The sequence below is a fragment of the Falco peregrinus genome, chromosome 5 (genome assembly GCF_023634155.1).
Source record: "Falco peregrinus isolate bFalPer1 chromosome 5, bFalPer1.pri, whole genome shotgun sequence".
Classification (NCBI taxonomy): domain Eukaryota; kingdom Metazoa; phylum Chordata; class Aves; order Falconiformes; family Falconidae; genus Falco; species Falco peregrinus.
Window position 1 is genome coordinate 97,439,866 of NC_073725.1, and position 27,093 is coordinate 97,466,958.

Here is a 27,093-nt window from a genome sequence, read left to right on the forward strand (position 1 = left end):
GACTGGAGCAGTCAAGGGAAGCACTGGAAAGCCTGTAGTTGGCAGGAGCTTCCTGTCCTTCTAAGTGGGCATTTGTGAGGGTGTGCGTCCTCAGCTTTCCTGTGAGGTTTAAGAGCAGTTCAGCAGTTTGTAAGCTCAAATTCCTTCAAGGACTTAATAAGAATTTATGCAGACAACAGAGGAGATTTGTGGTCCATGAGTACCACGGGTACCTGTAGGTGCTGGGGAACTTCTTTTCTTTCTGCCAATAGCAATGCTTTAATCTGAAATGCAAGTGTGACCAAAATTGAAGAAATTACTTAATTCAACAATTTTGGTCACACAGTGAGTTAAAATTTGTATTTAATGATTTGCCTATTAGAGCACACAATATTTCTTACTTGATGATTATTATATTCAAAGATGATGATAGATGGCATTATCACCTGATGAAAGGTGTCTGAGGGGCTCACTGGCTGCATGGTGAGCACGGGGAGACTTCAAAACTTTTAAGTTATAAGGTTTATCTTTAAAAATTATGTGAAAGCACGAAATGGAATATAATTTATTTTGTTCTATGGGTCATGGCTTTCTCTGACTGAAGATTGTTCTTAAAAGGTACTGTATTTTTAGAAAGCCTTCAGTGAGACACAGGAAGATCTCATAGCATCTGAGATTTGCAAAGTTGTTCTGTTGGTTTTACTTAGATTTTATTAATACTGTGTAAAGTGAGTAAAAATAACTATCTAGTGCTTCTCACTGTAACTGGGTGGCCCTGTAATATGTTATTGCTATTGCCAGCGACAGGCCATCAGCTTTGTAGTTTGCAGAGCCTCAGGACTGAGGCTTGTCGGACTTCCCCTACCTGAACTTTTCTTGACCTGCTTGCAACTGATTGACTTGTTTAGCTGTAACAGCATTTTTTTCTAACTGAGCAGGTATCTGTGGCTAGTTTGGTTTACTTTTGTTATCTTTGTACAATGCCACTGTGGTTTTACAGGAAATGCAATAATGCAGTGGAAAAATACAGCCCTGGTATAATAAGAGACTTTGAGAAGCGGAGGCTTAGGGTGTGATGTAGGAGAGTACAGGTACGGGGTGAGGAGAGGCAGTGCACAGGCTTGATGCGGGAGTTCCCACAGCTAGGAGTAACTCGCCAGCGGTCAGTTAAAGAAATGCAGACTATGAGCGAGATAAAACAGTTCTAGCGTTAACAAGGAAAACGAAGAACTGGTATGTAATATCCGTAAAAAACACTGTATATTGTAAATTCGAGTGACCCTGGACCAGTGGAAAAAAGAGGAAGTTTTAGAAGTGTGTGGATCCTTGAGTGAGGAAGGAGAAATGATCAACATGAACATATTTTTCCTCCCAACAAAGGACTCCAGATGGTGATGACTTGGTCTTACAGCCTTAGACCAGAGTTAAAATGTCAACCTTAGGACCCAGAACAGTACTGGAAGGTTGAGCATAACACCAGAAAAAGGGATAGAAATTAGGAAATAGTTGTATAACAATTTTAACTGCATTATTAGTGAAAATTTTTCACATATGGGTATTCTTTCTTGTTCTATAACAAGTAACTGTAGGGGGTTTTTTTGTTAGATTGTTAAGATTATGGTTATACTTACAATATATTCTTGGCTTTATACATATCTAAATATGTAAGCTGTGCTTTCTCTTTGCCTGTAAACAAGATTTTGAGTGTAACATTGCTAGTAGCCCAGACACCTAACAAGTATGACTGCTGCTTCCCTGAAGCCCAGCTCCTGTAACTCTAGAAGGTTCATGAGGTGTCTGTGCTCCTCTGCAGGAGGCCAATATTTGGGATTTTTAAACATGTCCCCTCCTCTTTTGTTATGAAGCCACAGTCAGTACACTGAGAGAGTTCCTCACTTGAAAATATTTTTTTTTTTTTAAGGAATAAAAAGACAGTTTCTTTTGTATATATAAAGAAAGAAATGGGCTTATGTGCAGGAGTGAAGGATCTTAAATAAAACATTGTCCTTTTCCTACTTTAGTTCAACTGGGAAAATCAATTTTTGGTTCTTCAACTGCAAAGAAAGATCAAAAGGAAAAACTGACAATCTAAACAAAGGCAAAGGTGATATGGGCTGCTTGCACTCCTGTTCCCTGGTGTGCTTCATACAGGCATTTTTCCAAGTAGAATACATTTACAGAAGAATCAAGGGTATTTTTTTTTTTCCTCTGAATCAATGATGTTGGGAGTAAAAGTGACCTGCATATAAAGTGAAAAAATACTACTTTATATTAATTTTGTGGAGTTCTTCGGTGCTAATATAGGCAACAGTTCTCAGATCGGTCAGGTTTCTCATTGCAGAATACTTATGTTTTAAAGAATTATCATTGATTATACTTCATTAGAACTGGCCAAAGTTATCACTTTTTTTTTTTAAAGCACATTATGTAATGTAAGAGAAAAAAATATTAAGTCCCTTGTACAGTTAGATTCCTTTTATTCTTGCTTATATGCCTTGCCAAATACATATTTGAATCTTCATATAAAAACAAATTTCAGTCACTGTGGAGAGAAACTTATGGACATAGACTTTTCTGCTTTGTATTGAATCATATTTTTACCTTCAATAAATAAAATGTGATTTGTAAATATAAGCCTGTATGAATAAAAGGAGGAGATTAAAGTCAGCAGGAAAAACAGAACGGAGGAGTGTGAAAACTTTCTTTAAAACACACAAACAAAAACCCACCCCAAACTGGAAAACAACTTGGAAGACCTTTTACGAAGTGCATTTGTTATCTTCTGCGTAAATGTAAAACATATGACTTCAATGTATTTTCACTTTTTGGAGAGAATTATTGTGTAGGCATTGGTTTTGTAACAATACTAAATGCTAATTCAATGAATACTGTAAGTACAAAAAATAAACAGACTGTGTCTGGCTTCAGGGAAATTGCAGGAAAATATTTTTGAATGTATGCTTTGTATTGGTATGTTTGGGTCTTTACCCATGCAGGCAGAATACATTTACTTCTGGGACTCTGTACTTTGGCATGTCTTGGCATGGTAGAGATGCAAATAACTGTCTACAGAATGCTCATTTGAAATACAGATGGTCTGAAGTTTCAAAAACAGGAATTGTATCTGGCAGCTCTGGGATATTTTGGAGAATCTGGTGTTTTCAGGGAAGGGTACTCTGCACTGTAGCATTTCAAAAACAGAACCTTTAGAAAATGCTTCCAAATGGTTGTCAAAAATGACTGGTGATTTATAAAGTTTAGGGCTGTGATTTTTAATCAAGATTTCCTCAAGTGCTGGGAAGCTCTGAGGCCGCCTTCAAGTCAGGTTTGTCCAATAAAAGCTTTGAAAGTAAATCCACTGATTCTAGACCTTACGTTTTACTGCCTGTGTAATAGCTTTGCAAGGCTGATGTCCATATTACATAAGCAATAAAAATCTGGCTCTGTATTTGATCTATGTAGATTTTGAACCACCTCAAACTACCTGCAGCTTGTTTATTGTGGTTAAGATTTAACGTCTGATGACAAATACTGTTCTGAATTAGGTGAGTGATAAGAAGCCATACAGAAAAACGATGATAGTAGTAATGAAATGTGCCTGATATTCTAACTGTGCTCATCTGCAAGTTTTTTCATTTTTTTGTTCGCTTAATTGATTGTGTAACAGGGTAGTTCCTGGGAGATGTTGACAGAAAACTGCCAACTCCACCCACTCTGTCAGCGATACCATGGAAGTGGCACGGCGGTACTTTATCACTCAGACAGGAGAACAGAAGCTGGCTGTAGCTCTCTGCTGAAAGTAATCCACTCCTAATTTTCAGTTGTATTCATTGTCCTGTTTCTTCTTTTATTAGGCTAGGACAGTTGAGAGCTTTATGAAAAGTTGATTGCATGGATCACACATGACTAATATGGGTGGCCAAGGTCAGAGCCTCAGATGTCTTGTTCTCTCTATCAACACCTTTTCTGCACTGCTGGCTGAAGCTTTTCTCTAGAGCTGCGCTGTACAGAGCTATGAAACAACCTACTCCTAGGGGAAATTACTTTATTTTGCAAGATGGTTCTGGTTCATCGCTGATATTCTTCTCTTGCTGCCAGATCCCTTGTCCCTCTGCAGTTTTCCTAGGTTACAAGCACACTGACAGTGCTCTGCCCTGGGGATGGTGGACCCTTATGCTTTGTTCTGTCTTCTGGTTTGGCCTTTTGGGATACCATACAGGCTGCCTTGAAGGGTGGAGCGTTTCCTTTGAACACAGGCTGTTGTTCTGTGACATACTAGAGTTTTGTTTAAAACTGTTTGCCTTTTAATAATCTTCCCTATGCTGAAAACCCAGGAAATGGTTGCTATTTCAACTTTGCTGCAGGCTGCAAAGTGACTAGGACCTAACCTCAGTTTAATTGCCACTTCTTAAAAATTGCTTTAGTAAATGCAGACTTGCTCTCCAAAAGTTGGCTGAGGTAGCATCAGAAAAGCAGTTTGGTGTTAGTCAATTGAAAGAAAAGGCATGACTGTAGACGTTCAGTTTCAGATCAGTGGTAATAAAATAAAATTATAGTGTATGTTTTCTGATTTCATTTCTCATGTATCCATTGTTTGGCTTTAAAACTCTAGTCCAGAGGCTGTGCCTCCGATTCACTTTGAAGAAAAATCTATTGATATCAGAGCAGCTATGTTTGTGACGAATTTGAAAAACAGTCTTCCCTTATGGAGCAATAAGAATTTGTATATACAAAGGAGAAAAAAATTAGATTGTGTTAAAAGAAAATAAGGAACGGTTTAGATGCATGTGGGTTTTTTTAGGACACATGCTAGAGATAATGTTTCTTGTGGAAAAAAAATGGAAAATGATGAGTATAGTTGATAACTACTTTTATATCCTTAATTTAAATGAAATCAATGATTGCCCTTAGAAATGTCATTTTGGGATAAACGCCTCTACACCAAGACATTCAATTTTAGTAGCAGTGTTGTGTCAGTAATTTAGCAGATAAAATGCTGTTTTTCAGTATTTGTTGGGATTTAAAACATTGATGAGGTTTATAATGGCACTAATGTACAAAGATTAAACTTCATCCTCCTGTTTGTTAACATTTGGGTTTTTAAGGTGTTACTTTAAATGTGAAGCACAGTTGTTTTGTGGTATAGCCTTAATCAGCCAATTAGTTACAGGCCCCTTAAGTGAATATCTTCAGGAAATACTTAAATCTATCCCTTGTTAACTGATGAAAGTGTGCACTTCTGTGGGGTTACTTAGAAAATTATCTTCTTTCAGACTTCATCTATTCTCTCTAGCAAAATATGGTATTTTAGCTTAAATACCCAGAGAACTTTTAAAAGCAATTCTGAAAGGCAAAATGGACAAATGATTATGACTATATTTGAGGTAGCGTATACTGCGAAATGGTTGTCGCTGTTTTCTTATGAGGAAGCATCTGTGGAGAGCTGTTTAGCTCCCAGTTTGCTGCCAGTTGTTTTCTACTATTGTGTGTCATGTCCTACCTTAGATTGAATCATGTAGACCACGCTGCAGGTTCTTGAACATTTAAAGCGAATGCCAGCATGAAATGCCCAATGGAATACCAAGGAAAGAAAACGCAAAGCAGTGAACTTCATGAGTTGACTAGCCCCCTAATGAGGATGTAGGGTTCGATTGCACCAACTGATATATATTTGTATGTACATCTTTCCAGAAAGAAAGATCCCAGTGGCAGGACTCACCTTCTTGTGTCTCCAACAATGTACTGATGAGACTGGTAATTTAAACCAGATTGACTTTAATACAGATTTTCAAGTGTTCATAGTAACAGGAAGATCCACACATTGCTCAACAGGCAAGATTTCAACATCCCATTTCTCACACTGTGACATACTGTCTAACATCTATATGGATTTGACATTGCCCCATTATGACTGAGCAGTAAGATACAGGAGTAACTATGTCTGTTCAGCTTGCATCAGGTCAGTAATATGTGTTAGACCTGCTTACTTTTAATATGTTGTAGAAGTGTAGATTTGGGGAACAGATTGTTACACTGGGAAACAATGTTGTTGAACATTCTGTTCTCTTTTAATAGCTAAATTTGCAAGGTGTTTGTGTATGTGAGTGTGTACATATATATAGATATAGATTTGTAATATGTATCTTATTAGTCAGACCTGTGCAGTCCTTGAGTATGTATCCTTCTTACTAAGTTTTTAGGTTATATTAGCACTGACTGAATTACAGACCTGACACTGATTGAATATTTCTGTACTATTTATGCAAGCAGCAGTCAAATCGAGCTCTTTTTTTAAATTAAAAATCATGAGAGCAATTTTCACCCTTCTTTTGCCTCTCCATTCACTTTAATTTTTATATTCTGTAATTTAAAGCATGCGTATTCCATTTTAAGTTTTTAGATTAATGAAATCTTTATGCTGATAGATCTGCATATATGTGTGTGTAAATAGAAGCAGTATATAGATGTTGGGGAGAAAAATGTTTCTGTGAATATGATTTTGAAAGGATTTTAGGTTTTCTCCTCCTTGGCTTATCTTCAGTATAGCCTCAAAATCTCTTCCTGGAAAAGGTGAATTTGACAAAATTGCAGTCTTGAGAATTCATAGAGACCGTAGCATACAGTATTATCGAATGCAAGAATTCTGCAAATTTCAAGACAAGTATATTTTGAAAGGGATACAGTCCCCGTAACTTTAAAATAGTCCATTGGTGCCTAAGTATATAATATATTTTCTTCCTAATACTTTTTGTTTAGCAAAATCTGTTGTTAATATTATCCCCAGGTGATGTGCGGATAATAAGAAACATTCATAATATATGAGTGAACAAGTTGACATCTAACTGTACTAGAGGTGAGTATTGCTTTCCAGGTACCCATGGCCAGTGCATGCTCCGCACATCTGGATTCTCATGCCAGACAATAAAATACCTCTGTCCATCACTTTGACTTCCAGTAGCGAGCAGGAGTAAAAGCAGTTATCCAAGGTGCTTATAAGAAAACTTCTCCCCTTATGTACATTTTATTCAAAAAATAGTCCGATGAGGCCAGGTAGCCTTATTATTTCCGTTTTACAGTAACAGACATTAAGAGTTTATCTAACTTCAAGTACTCAGGCGGGACTCCCAGATCTAATTACTCTACAATCAGCACGTACAGAAGGTGTAATAAAGGGCAGGAAGGAAGAAAGAAGGTGGCTGTTAGGGGATTATTCAGAGCAGCCGCTTAAGTTTTATTTATTTGGTGTGGACTAGTTTCTCAATTGCAGTTGCATGCCTGTGTTGGATAGTGTGAATTCTTACTCACTGAAAAACAATGAGGTCCTATAGTAAATTGACAGGCTTCCAGATCCCAGTCCAGTCTCTGACATGTGGTTGTAATTTCTCTGGCTGGCAGAGCTCTGCAGATACTTATGGCAAGGTAGGAACAAACCCGTTTGCATATCCATGCCATAGGTAAAGGTGAAGAGTATCAGAATCCCAATGCAAATTGTGCTTCACAGATCTTCATACAAGCTGTTGTTACAAAGTCCCAGTTTGAGAAGGATCTCAATTATGATCTTTGCGGCATACACTGTGATTAATTGTAACATCCAGAGGCTAGCATGGACCAGACATGTCTGAACTGTGAAAAGGCTGGGAAAGTGATTGGAGCTTCCTGGGCATCTGTAGGCATTCCAAAGCTTAATTTCCTTCGTGTCAGTTCAACCACATGTATTTTTATGGGGTTTTTTTAGTGCCTAAAGATTAGAAAATAACTTTTAGTTGTTATTTATGAAACACCATATGGCACTCTGTAATTTTGGCTTCTCATGGAATGAAGAAAATGAAATTATTTGGAAATCACACTCAAAAAACTATTGTTAAGTTGATAGAGCTAACAGCTTGTCCAGCATCCTCATACAGAGCATGTAGCTGCATATAGTAACAAGCAACTCTTTATAAATCCACAAAGAAAACTAAGGGACAGAGAGGCTGAAACAAGAAGAGAAGCTGCGTGTGCTGCTACAGTGCATGGTCATGAATGGTTCAGCTAACAAGCTACTGGTTAAAATCAAGGATACAACATGTATTTTGATAACTGCATTACAGTGTGATCTAAATTACTAATATTTTCTTCTAGGTTCATGAATTACAGGCTCATCTCAGGGCATAAAAGGCTTTTTGTTCTGTTATTTACTTTAATCTTTCTTCATGATGCTAAGCAAGTAGAAACTTGTTTGATCCACCCAACTCACTCATTGCAAGCTTATGTCTCTTTTATGGTTTCTGTTCCATGAGTAGTGGTAACAATTTAAACCTCTTTCTTTTTTTTTTCCTTTTTTTTTCTCTCTCTTAACCTTCCCCTGATAGACAGTTAGTCTTCAAGCTGAATTTGTAAAGTTTGCATTAGCTTGCTTCTACCAGAGAACACCGAAGACGTTTAATACAATGGTGTAAAAAAGAAGTCACCCAAGATGAAAGACCGTAAACTTTATACAGCTATGAAAAGTGGCACTCTGCGTCCCCACCTCCCTGTCCCACATCCCTTATCTTGAACGTTCCCTAAATTGCCTTTCTCCAGTGTTTTTGAAAAGTGTCTGCAGATGGTGTGATATTAAGAAAAATATCACAGATCAAAAAAGAAACCCAGAAAAAATATCTAAAGGAAGTGCTTTTTTTCTTAGAAGACTAATTACCATTGGCACGGATGCATTGTTAGGGATGCGTTCTGGATGGTTTTATGTTGAATGACCTGGCACACTGCATGCATATGAAGAAATTGTATAGGTTGGATAACTTTATGAGGCTGTAAAAAGAACATCATTCAGGTAATAAAGATTTGACACCTTATCTTCTAAACAAATTTTTTGGGCTTTAAATCTGAATTCACCAGTGTGTCGTTAATCAGTGTCCTTTTTGTGGAATAATTAAGTCTGGAATATTGAATTAACTATTAACAGATTTTTATAATGGATCTCCTCCTAACCTTTTTCCAATATTAGATTATTTTGGCAACCACTTCTATTTCACATATGCTATGAGTAAACAAAATTTAAGAGGAGGATGACAGTATGTCTTCTCCCTTGTTAGTTGTGCTTAGGTTATGACTGGTATTATCTGACATAAAGTTATAAACAGTTGTGCTTACTACAGACGAAACTTCATCTGCCTACAATAGTTAATATTTACCAGTTGCCAGAGGGCTAAAATATTTCTTTTTGTACAGCTTAATGCAGAAGGGGTTTTAAGAAATGAAAAGCTAGATATCATGAAAACTAACATCAGTAATCCTGAGAAGGATTTTAAGCAAACTCTGCAGGAAAATATATCCAGAAATAAATATGCTTATTTTTCTGGTTGTAGTGTTTCTCTTTTAAATGAATGTTCCTTTTTGTATTTCATTGCCTTTTGTCATCTTTAAACCTTTATGTGGTGAGCTTTCTCTGTCTGTTTCAAATTTGGATAACTCTGTTTTCTAGAACTGGAGTTACGGAAATTAACAACCTTTTGCCCAGAAGTCTCCGATTAGTTAACCTCCACTTGGCAGGAATGAAACATCAGAACCAATTCAGATAGTTTTCTTCTTGATGGTTTTTTTTTTTTTCCTTTTCACTCTGGGTGAAATTCACTGCTACTCCAGATGGCCTGTTCATCACTTAAGCCCTGCATATATCAGCAAAAGAACTTAAATATCACATAGCCTTGTGCAAGCCCTCTGCCCAGCACCTCTGTTATTAGCTTTTACTTCTTCATCTGGATTTTACACCTGCTATTAGACGTCTATTAGAAGCCATGCTGGAAAAAAATATTTTTTTCCTTAAAATGCCATAGTGCTTATTTTCATTGTGGAGTCAGATATTCTTTTTTTCTTCAAATAGAAAACACCTCTGTAAATGAGACTACATTTGAGTGGTAAATACTGTGGTCTTAAAAATATCGTCTTTTAAGTATGTAATTCCTATCCATAAGTAGTTCTTTTTAATGTGCAGAAGGTAAGGGGTGAGGGGGTGGTTGTTGTTAATTGGGGGTTGGTGGTGGTTGGTTTTTTTTTGGGGGGGGGCGTGTCTGTTGCAGAGGGTGTTGGGGGTTTGGTTTTTGGTGGAGGGTGGCAAACCAGTGTAATTTTTTCCTCTTGCTTCAAAATTAGGGCCAGGAAACAAGGGCATAGGTATAATAGCAGCTCCAAAGTAAAGCTTTCCAACTTTCTGTCTTTAGCACTACTGAAGCAGACATAAATTCTTGTATGTGATCATTTTCCCATCCAGATGTTTCCCAGATAATGACCAGTCTAGCATTATTTTCTTCAGAGGCTCAATAAATTATTTGAGCAATACACTGAACGCTTTTTGCTTAATGTCTTCCACATAGTTGGATAATGAATTGGACTACTGGAGGACATTTCAATCTACTGGGCTTGATTCAGATCAAAATACTGCCAGATTTGCTATTCTTTCACATGTTTCTAGTTTTGGGTGTAGGTTGATTTATTTATGGTTTGAAGAGCAAACTGTGTGGTATCTAATGCAGCCCTGCACAGTGAAGCAAAAACTAAGGGATGTAAGGCTAAGAGGTAGAGCAGAATTGTTTAATGGTAATTGTCTCTGGGAGGGAAATGTTAATTTTGCTAAAAATGTAAATTTTCAGCTAAGAGCTATTGAGTATGTTCATTGCTTTGGGTAAAAATGCAAACTGTAGAAGAGCTTTAGGTCTGGAGCTTCAGTAAGAATTTCTTCAGAAAACATGGCCAAGTCCCACTCAGGGAGATATTTATGCATGCACTCAAATGCCAAGCTAGCAGTAGTGTACGCTTAAAATTTACCAGATAACTACCTGTTTGATGAAAGCATCGGTATTGTGTCAATGTAAATTACCGTAAAGAGGAGAAACGACCACTGATGTGGTCACAGCTGATGTGACGTTGAGTACCATGGAAGCAGGGAAGTCCCCTGAGGCTGGGCGGTGCATGCACATGTTAAGCTGTCAGGTCACTTTGTCCTGTTGTTTCCAAGGCAGTAAATAGATGATGAAACCCTTTGAAGGGACATAGCCCAGCCCTAGTAGTGGCAAACTTGTGGAAATGGGATCTAGAGCTGCTCCACCTTCAGATGCCTCCCTTTTAGTACGTGGCCTGTTTCTCATGCTTTTGAAGGCTGTTGGTTCTGCACCCAACCGTGGTGCGATGTGCTCCAAGTTTCTTTTAGTTTTGCCCTCCATTGTAATGTTTATTTTCTAAGGATCTTGCTGGGCATAGCAGGCTTGTATGTAAAGACTGTACTCAGAAAAGGGCTAGTTATCAAGTCTGTACTTGAACGGGGTTTACCTGCCAGATACTACATTATGAATTTGTTAACACTTCTTAAGTAATAGTGGTGATGCTGCGGTTGTCTTTACTCTCTGCCTAGTTACTTGCTTTTTTACCACGTGAATTCCCTGGTTACTTGCTTATTTTTCTTATTTTGTGCCCCATGTTTGAAAACATCCCCCACTACAACAGTTCTTTTATGATTTAAAGTGAATTATGAAAAAACGAATGTATGTTCCTTAATTTTTATCTTTTCTACGCTACATACAGATTTTTCAAAATCATCTCCGCAGTTCAGTAATGATAACAGAATTAGAATCAGTCAGAGAAGGCTTTGTGTCTTTTGTACCTTATACATAATCGCAAAGAATGAAATTTTGAAAGTGTTCCAGGAAAACAGGTGTGTGTATTGTTGCAGCTAGGGGTGAGAACAGTGTTTGTTCTTAATGACTGCTTGACTTCAACACTACAGATTGCATAAAACCTGTTCTCTGAATTGCATTAAAACAAATGGTGTTATGGTATTCAAGCAAGAATTTAGGACACAGTTGAGCTGCCTGAGTCTGCTAACTTTAAAATGTGTTTTATTAAAAAAAAAAAAAAAAAAGTTTATAGGATATTGGCAAAGAAAACTTGAAATCCTTGTAAGCTTTCAAAGGTAAAGATGCAAAGAAAACTGTCAGTATATTCATTCCACTACAACATATTTTTTTTGTAGTTGAGGGAAAAGGGAAGGAAGGAGAGAAATAACTTGCTAAAAATCTGGGAAAATGTCAAATTTTGAATGACAGTTGTTTTAGAAAGCAAGTCTTGTGATGTATCTATGTATTTTGTATTTGTAAGAAAAACAGGTCTACTAAACCACGTGCCATTGCATGCCCAGATTTCTCAGTGTATAATAGATTATCCCGAGAAGCTTCCATGGTGGTGTCAGCTAATAGGGAGCTCAACTAATACACAAGGAAAAGTGTTCTTTGCTTGCTTTTACGGTCTCTTAAAGTGAAATCATAATTTGTATTGACTTTGGCATAACATAATATTATGAAGTCTAAAAGTTGCAAGAATGAAACCGATGGGTGTAATGACAGAAGAACATTGTCCGTTTGCATGGATTTTTCCATGTTGTTCAGTGTTCCCTATGCAGGATGGTGCAGGATGCCAGGTTGACGTTGCATGTTAGAGAAAGTGGCCTCCTCTGTTTTACCCATGGAATGGATGTTGCCTGCGAGCTTTTGCTCATTGTCAGTACGCTTCAGTGTTCTGCCGTCAAATGAAGATCTTGTTCCTCTCCTGACTGAGTTTTCAAACCACATCTCTTGTGTTTTTAAGCAAATGTGGCAAATAGTACTTTTCCTACACCCTGTGTCTATTACAGAGGAAATCTACATTAAAAATGAGAACCTGCATTGAAAAAAAGAAAATGTTAAAGGCTGGAAAATATCCAAAATAAGACATCCCATGGAGTTTTAAACAAGCACATAAACATTTATTTTTTTTTTATCCCTTCCTTAATTTGCACCTTTTTCTGCGCGTTATAGTGGTGCTGCCAGATCTAGTGAGGCTCCTGTATAAGACTGCTGTATAAGTAATTTATCAGGTTTAACTTAAATGTAGGACATGTGCATACTTGATTACTTTTACTCTGGGAAGGTTTAAGAGTGCAATATTAAGAGTGAGCTTTAGCTTAGGTGATTTTATCTAGCTTTAAAATTTTTATCACCTGTGAAGTGTGTAGTAATGGTTATGAAAGCAATTAATAACAGCAGTGACAGAATCAAGAGACTGACTAATTTATCATTATAGATTTTAATGAGGCTTATAATCTAGCAATAAGTATACAATATATTCAAAAGTATGGAGTTATAAAAAGGATGATTTATTTAACTTTAATTCTAGACTAGTCTGAAAACCAAAGGTTGTAAAACTAGGCGTGTAAAAACGTAATACTTTTTAGTGATAGAAGAATGAAAATAACAGAGGAAGAGAGTTTAAATTAAAATTAAAGGGGTAAAAAAAGCTATTGTTTAACTTCATGGTAAAGACTTTTAAGCACACCATAATTTTTTTGTAGATGTGGGAGGTAATTTGTGGATGGCTTCTTTTTCCCATCTCAATCTGCTTACTTGGCAGAGCGTGGGAGCTGTGTCAGGTGCTGCATCCCCGGGGTTCTCCGAAGATGGGGAGCCATGGAAGTGGTAGCAATCCTTGCTCCTTGGGAAAAGCTGTCTCAGATTTCAGAGCGAGTTTGTGTAAAGAGACCCAAATGTGATAAGTTATTACAGCAACTTTAAGATACAGTGCTCAGTTTGGGAATTAGACTTTATTACCTTTTTTTTAATATTGTATTGTGTTTATTATGATCTTCCTTATAGCTTTTATACTTCTTCCTTCTTTCTTGTGCTGAAGTAAGTATACCAGAGTGTCTCTGGACAGGGGTATTGTTAAAAAGTAATAAGCACCTGACAGGATCTTGCTTGAGCAGTATAACAGGATGGCTGAAATTTGGAAAATTAATTATAGCCAGTCTTTCCCAAAGGTAAGTTAGAAACTCAGGTGGTAGTGGTAGCATTAAAACAAGAAAGAAGCAAGCAACAATAACAGAACAGGACAGATAAGACCCCCCCAAAAGCAGGTTTCCTTACTGATGGATCAGCTAGAGGTAGGCAAAAAAAAGAAAATTAAATCAACCCAAGCTTGACCCTTCCAGCACTTGTAAGGCGAACCACGTTTTTTTGGAAGACAAGCTCTAAGCTGTGGAGATGCAGTCTGGGGGAAGTTGTCTAGAACCCTTACATGATACTGGAGCATTTGCAGTTTTACATCAACACTGGCGAGGAAACTGAAGTAGGAACAGCGTGTAGGCGTTCTGGGTTGTATTGATATCTTTATAGTTCTTGTGCTATCCAAAATGAATTATAATTGCTTTCAGAAAAGATCTGTAATGTTTGCCTTGTTTTCCTCCACTCCCATGTTATGAAAGCTAAGTTATAAAGCAGAGTGCCGGTAAAGCCTTGCTTTGGGAAGGGAAGCACGGAATTTACTGTCTTAGGAAATCGGTGTCCAGCATAGGTGGTTGGGGGTGGAACTGGTCATCCCATGGGAGTCTCTGCCAGTCCTTAGTAGAATAATATTCTAGACAACCATGAAAAAGATGGTGACTAAAGCTTGCCTGGCCAAAAGGAGGCTTAAAGTTGCACATGCCCAAGCGTAACAGAGATTTGTGTCCCTCAGAAGAGCCTTACCAGGTAAATACATCATCAGGTTGGCCTCTGCCTCTTCATAGAGGTGGAGATTTTGGATCTGGTTGCAGGTTCATATACCCCATCTAGCAAAGTTCTTGCAACTAGTTAGTATCTGCCTGTCCATGCCAGACTGGGGTGGTTCTGTGCATACTGAAGGGTGGAGGAGTCTTGTTAACCCCTGCTGCCTTTGTAGAAACAGCTCTCGTGTATTTATAAACTCTGTGTTTATTCTCACGTTTGGGTCAGTAAGGAGACAGTACTTTGTAAGACCTTGATTTGACACATCCTCAATTGTCTTCATTGCACTGCTCCCATGACACTGGGTTGCTTCCATCTATTTTGCAATGTATATTAAGCTCATCGCAAGAGAGGTCAGTGCGTTTTCCAGTGATGCTTTGTTGTTGCTGCTGTACTTACGGTGCTGCCAGGGTTTGGAGTCAGCCCTTTTGTGATCACTTGCCTTACACAGGGGTAAAAATACACTAATGTAATACTGAATCGGGTCCTGCATTTTTAAAAGAGGTGCAGACGCTAATTAATTTTCACAGAGCCCCTGCAGATAGAGAAGCAGAACTGTTGAAAGTCATATGGTGAGGCAGCAACGTGATTAGGATTTTGTGTGAGACCTCCCTTTCAGTCCTGTGCTCTAATTCTGTAGTGTAGCGTGCCTTGCCAAAGTAGTCCCAAGTACTCTCTGATAGAAAATCTTTTGTTCAGAAATGGGCAAGAGTGAAGCCTATTAGCATGCAGTCTTACATTGTCTGTTCTCTACACTAGTTTATTTTTGATAAGCTGCAGCACATTTTAATGTAATTACTAACACCCCTAATTTGCAATCACACAGTCGTATCAATAATAATGGAAAGTTGTTCACAGGTAATAAATTAGCATACCGTATAACTAGCAGAACTATGGTTCTCAGTACATTGTTTCATGATCAAGGATTCAGTAGTTAAATATACACAGCAGTGGGCTGAGGACAAGCTGTTCATTTTTGCTGCAAGCAGTACCAGTGGACCGGAGTAATCATAGCTCCCAAAAGCAGGACTGATTTTATTGATTTTAAATAGGCTTTTTATTATAGAACTGAGCCTATTACAATTGCAAGGAGTATCGCTGCCACATGTATTCACAGCGCTGACTGAAGAGAAGGGGGTACATTGTTGAATCCAGCATCGGGGATGCTTGTCCCTCAGAGTGTTATATTCTGTCCTGCTGAAACATCTGAATTTATTTAAAAGAAAAGTACTTCAGGCTTTTTTTTTCTGTGTGGTTGGATTTAAGTTTTTTTAGAAATGTGCTTAGACCCAACTACAGTTGTGAAATCTTAAACTGAGAAGTAAAGGTCTCGCTTATTTATTGGCATCTGACTTAGGGGCAAGATGTATTTTGCTCCATTTTTTTAAAGGACTGTGGAAATGTTCACGTCTCTCTTTTTCTGTAGATGAATGTAAAAAAGACAAATAAAAGAATGAGTGAATAAACTGTTAAGCCTGAGATATTAATGTATTCAAGCTATAATTAGTTAAGAACACATGCTGTTTCCAGAAATTCATCATTAATCTGCATGGAGCAGTTTGTGGCCATTTGCTGCTAAATTAGCGACACTTAAAAGCAGTCTTTTTTTTTGTATTATGACAAAAAAAAAATATATCTATGCATACGTAAGAAGCAGTCAGTTTTGATATTTCTGTTTCTTGGGGGGGTTTGTGGTTTTGTTTTGTGGGTTTTTTTTTAATTTACACAAAGGGTTGTCAGTGGACATACACAGAAGTTCATTGAAGCCTTTAATTGCCAAATGCACTGCTGTTGAAAACATTGCACTACAGTTTATGGCAGTGTAAAGACATGTTGCTTGTGCTAGGTTCTCTTAAAATCCAGTATTTATAACCGCACAGCCCTGCTTAAACATTTTTCCAGTGTTACTACAGCAATTTGGAAAGATGCTGATGGAAATTAATTACATGGTTTTGTTTTTAATTGGTTTAATGCTGACTTTGCAGACCTTTTTTTAGATTTCTTTTTTTAATCTGTTTTTATTGGACCCTACAAGTGAAAGTGAGTTACTTCATATATTCCAGCTAAACCCACTTTTTTTTTTTTTCTTTTGGGGTGGTCTTTTGTAACATAATTTGGAAATTCAGGCAGGGGATAACATAAAAACTTTGGGCATTTCCAGAAATCAGCTCTTTAAATACAATGGTGATGTTAAGTACTGAATCAGCTTGGTAAGTACTGAATGATCAAGCCTAGTAACTGTAAAATAAGATCTGGCTGGTTTACTTCATTTTAGAGAGCTCGGGCAAATAACTGTTGAATTAAATTGCTTCCTGTTGGTTTCCCCCAGGACAAGGAGAACCTGCTGTACTGTGCCCTGCTGAGCTGCCATATTGATTAGTTCCTCAGGTCTAATCTTTACATGGTTATGCTTACTGTCTAGTGTGCTTGTTTATGTTTTTGATAGTTGTTTTTCTGAAGTTATTGTATTGCCTTGATAGTCCTCTGGTGGATTATAAAAACGTACACATTAATTCCTTTCTCTCCCTTCATTTGTTGTAGCCAAATGGAGATAATCAGCACTCCTGTAGCATGCCGGTTAGGAATGAGGATAATGATCACTCACATAATTGATATCCCGTATCAGTGACAATCAAAACTCACATTGTCGGGATGGTTGGCACCTAAAACTGATCTAATTAAATACTTGCAGTATCTATTAAGAATACTGTATTAGATCCTTTATCACAGCAGCTGTTGTGATTTTAGAGTTTGCTTCTGTAGGTTGGAAAGTGATTTATAGTTTTAATTCATCTTAATAATTTGTGTGCTTAGGAAATACTTGATATAAAACTTTTTGTTGCATTTAAATTTCCTTGTTATCTGTCTTGCAGTGGCATGAATAATAGGGAGCCTAGAACATGAATATATTGGAATGTATGAAGTATTTTCAAGGAGAGGGCTTTTGAGGTTCAGAATGATATATGTCAAATGTTACTGGATGGATAAACGTGTGGAAGGATTTTGCCTTGAGAAGCTTGGAAAACAGGTATCTCTTAGTGCAGTACCTCCAACAGCTGTGTTAAAAATGCCTTTCTGTTTTATCACAAGAAATACAATATTTATTTCATAAGATTTATTCTATCCTAAGATCCAACTTCTTTTCCGGTTGTTGACATTTATTACACCGGAACTTTGAGGTGATGCCGTGTCAGAGCAGGTCTGCACCAAAACTTGCCACACCTCTAAACGTAATATTTAATCATCTGTAAAATGGTTTTATGTAATAGGAGTGTAGAAAGCTTGTGTTTGTTTGAATGAAAGTATTCATGTCCTCTGTGCAACTTAAACCATAAATTTGTCTTGCCAGTTTAACAACAAATACTCATGTTTTCTTGCATACTTACATTAGGATCTTGTGATTCAGGGTGTGACCTAATCCATACATCACTGAAATCACAGATTTTCACAGTCTTCAAAAAAGGGTAGCAAGGTTAGCCTTTTCTAGGCATGCTTAATGCTGTGATAAAGTTAGGATCTTAGACTTCACAAAATACCTGGTGGTATTATGGTAAATGTGCAAAGTGACAATACTTAGTATAAATGAACACCTTACAGGCACCTGGCAGGCCTTTATGCTTCAAGGAGCTGCTATGGTCTGTGCAGCTGCAGAGATCATAAGTGATGTGGTTGGTTGGTTGATGTTTTTTCTTTTCCCCTTTTCACCTTCCTTAGGGATGTCAGGATTGCTTCTATTTGGAATGTAGGTCTTGGTGCAGTTGCTTTTGTCACTGTGTCTTGCTGCACTTTGCTGTTACTAAGCTACTGTTACCCTCCAATTGCCAAAGATTCAAGTGATGCCTCACAAACAGATGAACATGTTTTCACAGTTACTTGGAGGCAGGGATTGCTTCTTTTGGGACCACATCCATAGGTTTGCTTACGTGTGTTGAGAGCAAGGAATGGAATTTATTTTCCTTGATGATCATTTGTTTGTTGTGCGTTTAAGGCAAAATATGATCTGATTCACGTTTTAAGAACTGTGCCAGAGTGTAAGCTGTTAAATTGTATGCTGGTTATAGGATTGGTTGTGCAGACCACATGCATTAATGGCACGGGTTAGATCTAAATAATGACATATCTATCCAGCTGAAAGTTTGTGTATTTACCATTTAACTTCCTTGAAAAATCCTTTTTTGCAAGGTTATGTTAGAAAAAAGCTGAATTTACTCTTGTTTTATTGCTCACTAGTTATGGAAAAACTTCTCTCTGTTTTTAAAGAGTCTAACCTGGAAATGTTTTTTAAACTTACACTAACAAGCGTGATAAATTACACATGATAGAAAAGCAATGTGTTTTTCTTCTACAGAGGCAAAGGAAATTGTTCTGAAGGCACAGATTCTGGCTGGAGGGAGAGGAAAAGGTATTTTCAATAGTGGATTAAAAGGAGGAGTTCATCTAACTAAAGAGTAAGTCTTTAAAATTAAGAAAGCATAAATAAATTGTTTCTGTTGCAATATTCAAGCTGTTTACAATATCTATGTGACTGTTTCTTTTAATATCTTTCAATAAACCAACCTTTTTCCTTTGTTTGTAGCCCCGAGATTGTTGAACAGCTTGCTAAACAGATGATTGGGTACAATCTGTCAACAAAGCAAACTCCAAAGGATGGTGTGACAGTTAAAAAGGTAAGATTTTTGCCTCTTGAAAGTTGAGAACTGTGTTCAGCTGCAATTTTGCATTAATATGCTGGGGCGCATGACATAAATTTGTTTTTTTTTAATTCCTTCTCCAATGCCTGATTGACTGCAGCTAGCTGATGAAAGAAAAAAAAATGTTACTTTTTTCTTCTTCTGTGTGTATGTATTTTATCTATCAATTTCAGCATACCTAGTGGTGGAAAAATAAAATGATTTCTGCTCCCTGTGTTGAAGGCAGTCTTTTGTCATAGGTTCATTCTTCATAGAATACATACTAAATGCTAGCATAACTGTATATAGCATTAACTGTACACTCTTACTGACGTTCTGCCTAGAGAAGTAATGTGTACATGATTACCTGTAGTAATATCATCCGTATTTTATTCACCCTTAGCTTTGGGCCACTGTTACTAAAGACAGTGACAGATGACTTTCTTAGAATCACAGAGTTATAGAAAGGCTTGGGTTGGAAGGGTCCTTAAAGGTAGTTTATTCCACCACCACCCCCTGCAATAAGCAGGGGACATCTTCAACTTGATCAGGTTGCTCAGAGTTCCATCCAACCTGACCTTGAATGTTTCCAGGGATGGAGCATCTACTACCTCTCTGGGCAAATATTCCATTGTTTCACCACTCTCATTGTAAAAAAACTATTCCTTATATCTAATCTGAAATTACACTCTTTTATTTTAAAACCATTACCCCTTGTAGTATCACAGCAGGCCCTACTAACAAATATGTCCCCATAAGCTCCCTTTAAGTATTGAAAGGTTTGCGTGAGAACAATCTCAATTAAACAAACAACAACAACAAAAAACCCCACAGGTGCCTAAAAATAGATTCTTCCTAACTTGTTGCAGATACAGAGTAAAATGTGGTCCTGGTAGTGGTTCAGCTAATATGTGGTAGTTCATTTATCTGTGATGATGCATGCTGCAAGGTGCCAAGATTCGCTTCAAAACCAATTTATTGTTCTGTGTTGGCCTAAAGAAGAGGAGCATAGGTAGCCCTTTAGCAAGATTCCCCTTTACCTTAAAAAAATCTTGTAAGTTGGAAAACCCTAGCAGTTGCCTACCTACTGTAAACATTTTTATCTCTTGCTTTGTTTTACTGAGCAAGGATCTTCATACAGGTGTGTGGTCATGAGCTACGCTGTATTTGATGCCAGGAGATAATTTCGCATGAGCTGATAAGAACTGCAGTTCACTTCTAATATATTGTGAACAGCTTGGTATATTAGCATAGGAGGGGAACACCTGTCTAGAAAGATACTGTCTAATGAGGGCTCAGGTAGTTCTTCTCTTGGGGAGCAAGAAGAGCAGATTAGCATCACTTCTCATAGTTGCTGTTAAAAAGAAATACAAGATATTAAAAAGAATGAACAGTATTACCATTAAGGCATGCCTGTCAGAGATAGTGATAATACTAAGGATATAAAAAAGGATATACATTTCCCATATTAAAGCACTCTGCTTTGAAAAATTTGTATTGTAAAAGCAGCTTGCTTTTATAAATTCTTTTTGCCCTAGTTGACCTACGTTGGATACATCAATACAGGAAATTTCACTCTTTTGTCTAAGTGCAAGCCTGTTCATTCATTTACATATTCAATTCTGATGACTTTCATTGAAATTGGTAGAAATGAAAGAAAGGTGTGGGTATTGGAGTTTTTTAAAATGGATTATTCGAAGTATTTATATTAAGATTACTTCTGTACCATGTATAGAATAGCTATAGAGGATTTAACGTGTAATTGCTTTCCTCCCCATTCACACGTAACTTGTATATAAACAATGGTCAAGAGTAGGCAGCTAGGGCTAATGTGGGGTTTAAGGTGAAGTTTGCACTACTGAACTTCAGGTATGTATTTTGGTGGTACAGGAAAGTATATAGCCTTGATAGACTCTGTATTTTCCCTTTACTGTAGAGTTACATGGAAATTTTTCAGGACACAGCTTCCAAGTATTTTAATGTTGATCCATGCTAAATTAGTGTGATGCTGTTCACTGGGAGGTGATCATCTATTGTCACAGACTTCCATTCTGACTGTGGACTTGGGTTTTAAAAGCACTAGGCCAATACATATCTTCATCGCACACATATGTAACAAGGTAATAGTATGTTTTATATTTTTTGGTGTTGAGATCCTGATTATTGGTAATTTATAGTAAAAGCATATACCCCAGTTTAAATAATTACATAACAGTTTAGCCAACAGTATGCTGTTGGTTTCCCCATTGCTTGTTAGTGAAGAAAGCATGTTTAAAATTATGTCTAGGTCATCGAAAGACCATTTCCCAGAAAAATGAATGTGTTTTAAAAGCATTTATATTTTCCAAAGCTAGCTCACTCCAGGATCTTCAAATTGTTTAAAAGAGTCGAGGCATTCGGGTTTATAGTATCAGGACTACAATGTCAAACACTGAGATTTTAATCAAGGGGCAAACTATAGAATTATAATTAAAAGTATACGTTTTTCTATGTCTAAGATATCATTTAATGCAGTGGGTAGTCAGTGCATAGAAAATGCCAGACAGACTCTTTGAGCTTGCTAGGAACACTGGGAAAATTGAGAATTTATAGCTGGCGTTTTTATTGTTTTCTAGGGCATATGCTTTCTCTGTGTGTGTATGTAAGAATATGGCTGTGTACACGTACTTAAAGAAATTGCAGTTCAGGAAGAAAAGGAAAGGCATGGGTTTAGGTTTTGTGGTTTTAAAACTTTTTAGTGTTCCAGAAAGTCTGAATGAGCTCATGTCTTAAACTATTTTTCTTCTGAAAAATATTTATTTTTTTTAAGTCACTTTCTGTGAGACAATCGATAGCTCGTGTCAAGTCAAGGGAGAGAAGACACATAGCTTTTACATGTATTTTTAAGGAAGGAATGAAAGATAGAAATTTTCTACATCAAGAATAATTGTGGGAGGAGCAAATGGAGTTTTCAGCTTGCTTTCTTAGCTAGTGCAGAATGTAAAGCGTGTTCATGCTTCTTTAGATTGATGTTTCTCAAATAAAGAGCAGTCTCCTCACTTCCCCCATAACTTGGAAGCTATTTTGTGAGTTTACATAAAATCCTCCTATGGCAGCTTGGAATTTGGAGAGCCTGGTTATCTGAGAAGGCAGTCTCCTCTTATCGTAACAACCTGAGAATTTGCTACCTGTGTTTTCTCTCCAAGCAATAACAAAATTAACATTTTGAATACTTGATTCAATATAAAAGAGCTGTTATAGTTACCCTCCTGAAATTAGATGTCTGACTTAAAAGTTTAAGTAATGATTTGTTTTTAAGAAGGACAGCTTGAAGTTATCAGGAAGTTTTGAAGAAAAATGTTTTTTCCCCAGGACATTTTAAATATAAACCTCTGTGGTAAACAGATAATGACACTTCATATTCTTTATCATAAGCAAAACAGATAAAATATCAGAAGAGTCAAGAGCCAGTAGATTTAATTTCACTGCTTTTAACTGATCATTAATGTGTTTGCGTTAGTTTGTCATGTGAGTGTTAGGTAGACTTTAACAAATAACGTTTAAAGACCTTGAGCACCAATTCCTCTGTCTTTGCTCTGCATGAAACCGGGAGGATGGTGACGGAAAGTAACATTTTTGCTGGGAGAAGTGGGAGATGTTGCACAAACTGACAATTTTTACTCTACAGTAAGCTTGCCTACTACAAAGTAGATGGACTCCAAATAGTTATGTGGATTAAGATGGAGAGGTATTTGACAATGTTTAATTAGGAATAGTGAGGAAAATCACTCGACTCGGAAGTTGGAAAGATACCTGATTTAATAATGTAAGTTCCACCTGCAGTGCTTGCAGATGTATTCCTCAAGACTTGTTGGGGGGATTCCCATCCTAAGTCTGGCCCTGATCCTGAGCACTGTGGCAACTGTCTGAACAGCTCAGACAAGATCCAGTAGGACCAGTTAGTTTTATTTGACCTATGTCTAAAGCAATTGACTCGCATTTTTCAGGTACATTGATGCAAGATATGTAAGAAGGTGAAAACATGCATGCAGGTAAAAAGTCTAATAGTAGCAAATCAAGGATATTTTCCATATCTTTGCTTGTTAATTTGACAAAACTTGGCAGGTAGCCAAGCTGTTTCTGAAGTTGGCTTTTAGCATCCCTTTATAGTAGCCTAAAATAGTTAAATGCTTTTAAGTAGTACGGTAGTTTTCTGCATTCTTAGTTGTCTCCTGCACCCTAGTTTTCTGTAGTTTGCTTTTGAACAGTTGCTTGTTTGAACCATTCTTTTAAATCACCCTATGTTCTATGAATAAAGCAAGGTAAATGTAGAAGGCCACAAAATTATTCTAAAGCAAATTTCTTGCAAGTCAAAAAAAAACCAATAAAGAAATAGCATCTTTCCTTCCATTCTGAGCACAGAAGGCTTTATTTAATTCCTTGTCTCTTACTTCTTTTTTTTTTTTTTTTTCCTGTTCTGTTAAGATGTACAGCCAGGCAGAAGGTATGTACATTCTTTCTTATGTACTCCAGAGTAGAATGTCAAAAACGCGACTTGGCTGAAAGTATAGCGCATCTTTCTTGTTTACAGTCCTTGAACTATGAAAACCCCGGGAATACTTATTTGATTGAGCACATCCTGCTGGGTAGGCAGAGTTTTAAACTGCAGGTGTATACATGCCTCAGATCTAAGGAGTTTGAACTGCTGACTGACAGAATGAGTTTCACCGTTTCATTGAGTGATGATCTTTTTCGACATTGTTCAAAACTGTTGCTTTATAAACAGACCACGTTAGAAAGACATTGCCACTTCATCCTTCTTAATTATATTAATATTAGGGAAGTAATTTTCCTGATTTCTACTACTTCCATTGAGATAGGGAAGAGTAGCTCTGCTAAGGAAGAATGTAGTTGATTGGCATAAGAAGAAGCTATAGTGCTAATTAAATTGCGGAGGTGGCTGCTCAACCTCCAGGTTGAAAAGCAAAACTGTAGTGCAGAGCATAACTGCAGTCTTTGCACCTGAGATTATGGCACCTGTTACAATCATAAGGAACAATTAGTAATGATCATATGTAGATTTTTTTTTTTTCTTAAGATGAAGAACATTTGGGGGGTAATTTAGTATTCTTGCATCAAAACATAGGTTTGAGTCCTTTGCCAAGTGAAAAACTACTTATTCTCTGAAATTGCTTCAATAGCTATTGTTAAACTATTGCAAAAATTGACAGTTCAGATGAAGAGGAAGGTATAGTTACTGTAATACTGAAATTGAATGGACTTTTTTATGGTTTTGGGAGGAGAGAAGAAATTATAAGAATTTATATGGGCTGTTTTCCCACCAGTTTTAATGTGAGCACTTGTAGATTCCAAACATGTAGGATCTGAATCATCTTTTTTTGTTGTGTGCTGTCAGATATTGGTACAAAGGGGCTCTGTAGTTTATAGTAATAAATAGAAATTAGTAGCTCTTTGGAAAAATAAATTTTTGGATGTTTCTAGGTTGTGCCAGTATCTGAAGGTCACACATCTGCTTGTCTCTCTAAAGTGAAAATAAAAAGCTGGATGGCAGAATTATCTGTAAATCTATTTCCTTAGGAAATACTTAAGCAAGGCAGGAATTCAGTTCTGAGATTCGAAGTGTAGGATGGCCTTCTGTCAGAACAAGGGAGAGAATGTAACCTGAGGCTCTACTGGTGAGGAACCACGCTACTGATGAGATGCATCTGAAAGCCAATGTACCCTCTCTTACATCTAATGTGATTTGCAAACCGTAATCCCTTGTGATTAATGTTTTCCAGGGGCAGCATGTCAAAGTGATTGTTGGGAATAAAAAGGTAGTATGGAGGTCTGCTTTATGGACACAGTGGAAGCTCCAATTCTCTTGGAAAAAATCCCAGCAATTAGGTGTTTACGCTGCTTGTTACAGGGCCCAGTGAGAACAGCAGCATCAGAGGACTCTTGTTTAGGGAGAGAGGATTTCTTGGGGAAAAGGTCACTGGGTTGCAATATCTTATAAAAGCAGTGAAAGAAACGTTTCTTTTCAGGATAGCGGGTATCAAACTGCTGCATTTTATGGTAATGCAGAAAACGTGAGCCACAATGTTCTCTGCTTTGCCAGCTACATGGAACAGTAAACACTGTTGCTGGTTTGTCGTGCTTTTTTCTTGTTTATATTCATTTTTAGGTGATGGTTGCAGAAGCACTGAATATTTCCAGGGAAACATACTTCGCAATTTTGATGGACAGAGCCTGCAATGGACCTGTTATGGTTGGCAGTCCACAGGGTGGTGTTGACATAGAAGAAGTTGCAGTTACTAGCCCAGAACTTATCTTTAAGGTATTAAAATAATATTTTACACTAAAAATTTTCTTTGTCAGTTATCCAAAAGGATTTCCCCCTTTCTCCTTCCATTTTTTTCTTTCTTCTGTGTATGGAAAGAAGACAATAAGAGCCATAAAATTGAGTTTCACCAAATAGGGGATCAGACATGTCATCTAGTAGATGAAGGAAGCAGGTTTAACATCTGATTTTGTTAGTGATTTTGTGTCTCCAGCTCGATTAGAAAAAGAGCTTAAATCTGGCTGTTATACATTGAATTTAATATCTGAAATGTTTTTATGAGTGAGTTTCATTTTCAGGAAGGTACATTTTTTTTCACAAGTGGCTTAGCGCCAATATGGTTATTGTTTCTGTGGTTATTTTTTTCTAATTGACAGAGTTGTTAATTATTTCTTTGTACCTGGATAACTTTTGCATCTGAAATACAACTGTTGTAATTGCTTTCTTAATGATGACTGTATTTAAGTATTTTTTTTTGGTTACTGTGAAACGATAATGAGTAGACATGCTATTCATCTGGGAAAATAATTGATACAATCAAGTATAATTATACAAAAAATTGTAAAAATATTTAATGTGAATTTAAAAATTATATAAACTTCACAGTGTTACTGGGCAGTGACACCCATTGCCTTGAAAATATTCCAGAAGATGTCATAAAAATTAACAGACTAAATATTCGTCAACGCCATCTGTACAGTAATTAAAAGTGAAAACTGGTGTCACATTGTCTTGTCAGCATGCCACCCTGAAGAATTATGTATTTTTTGGAAGGACTGTTTCATAGTTGGTGTGGTAATTATAACATACCCTATAGGCAGCTGCTATAGCCTCAGTCTCGGAGAACTTTGGCAAACAGCCATGCTTTAATTACTAATTTGCAAATGTATACTGTTCTCCTTTTGAAGTTATAAATCTCCATTCAGGTTGAATATTTAGTTTTATTTATGCACGTTATTGTTACAGGAGGAAATAGATATTTTTGAAGGTATAAAGGATCATCAGGCATTGCAGATGGCAAAAAATTTGGGATTCAAAGGACCTTTGGAACAGCAGGTAACTTTACTCTGTCAGTTTTTATTGAAGAGTTTTTAGCCCACCTAATATGATAAACACTTTCCAAATAGACATGAAAGGCTCTGTCCATTAGATCAGGACCATTTTGACATTTTAAATACTAAATTCGACATATAAAGTTGTCATCAGGCTTTAGCAATTTGAATAAGGTCGTTATTGTTCCGAAGTGAAAGTCCCTGGTCTTTGAAGCAGTTGATGACAATATGTCGTTATACCATGTGGGATTCTTTTGGTTTCATTGGAATTCCATTGGAGCTCAGTGAATTATATGAGTAGGGCTTTTTTGTAATATGGGGAGAAGTAAAAGTATATCTTTGGGTAATTGCAGTCTTTTTTCTCTTTTATTTTCCTTTCTTTTTTGCACACGCACACACACACGCACACGCACGCACACACACCCCCCACACACCCACACACACCCACCCACCTTCAACTTAAAATCCAAAAGGCTGCCAACTTGTCTTTTCAGTATCTCTTCCCTATACATATATATATATATATA

General features: G+C 37.0%; 1 protein-coding gene across 1 annotated transcript in view; it reads left to right on the top strand.

Moving 5' to 3' along the window:
* The window catches only part of SUCLG2 (succinate-CoA ligase GDP-forming subunit beta), a 131,686-nt gene that overhangs the window by 40,240 nt on the left and 64,353 nt on the right, over positions 1-27,093 (top strand). Inside the window, exons 3-6 of the mRNA XM_055804447.1 lie at positions 18,871-18,970; positions 19,099-19,189; positions 25,359-25,511; positions 26,481-26,570. Of these exons, the coding sequence (XP_055660422.1) occupies positions 18,871-18,970; positions 19,099-19,189; positions 25,359-25,511; positions 26,481-26,570 (434 nt within the window). The remainder of the gene's footprint in view (positions 1-18,870; positions 18,971-19,098; positions 19,190-25,358; positions 25,512-26,480; positions 26,571-27,093) is intronic.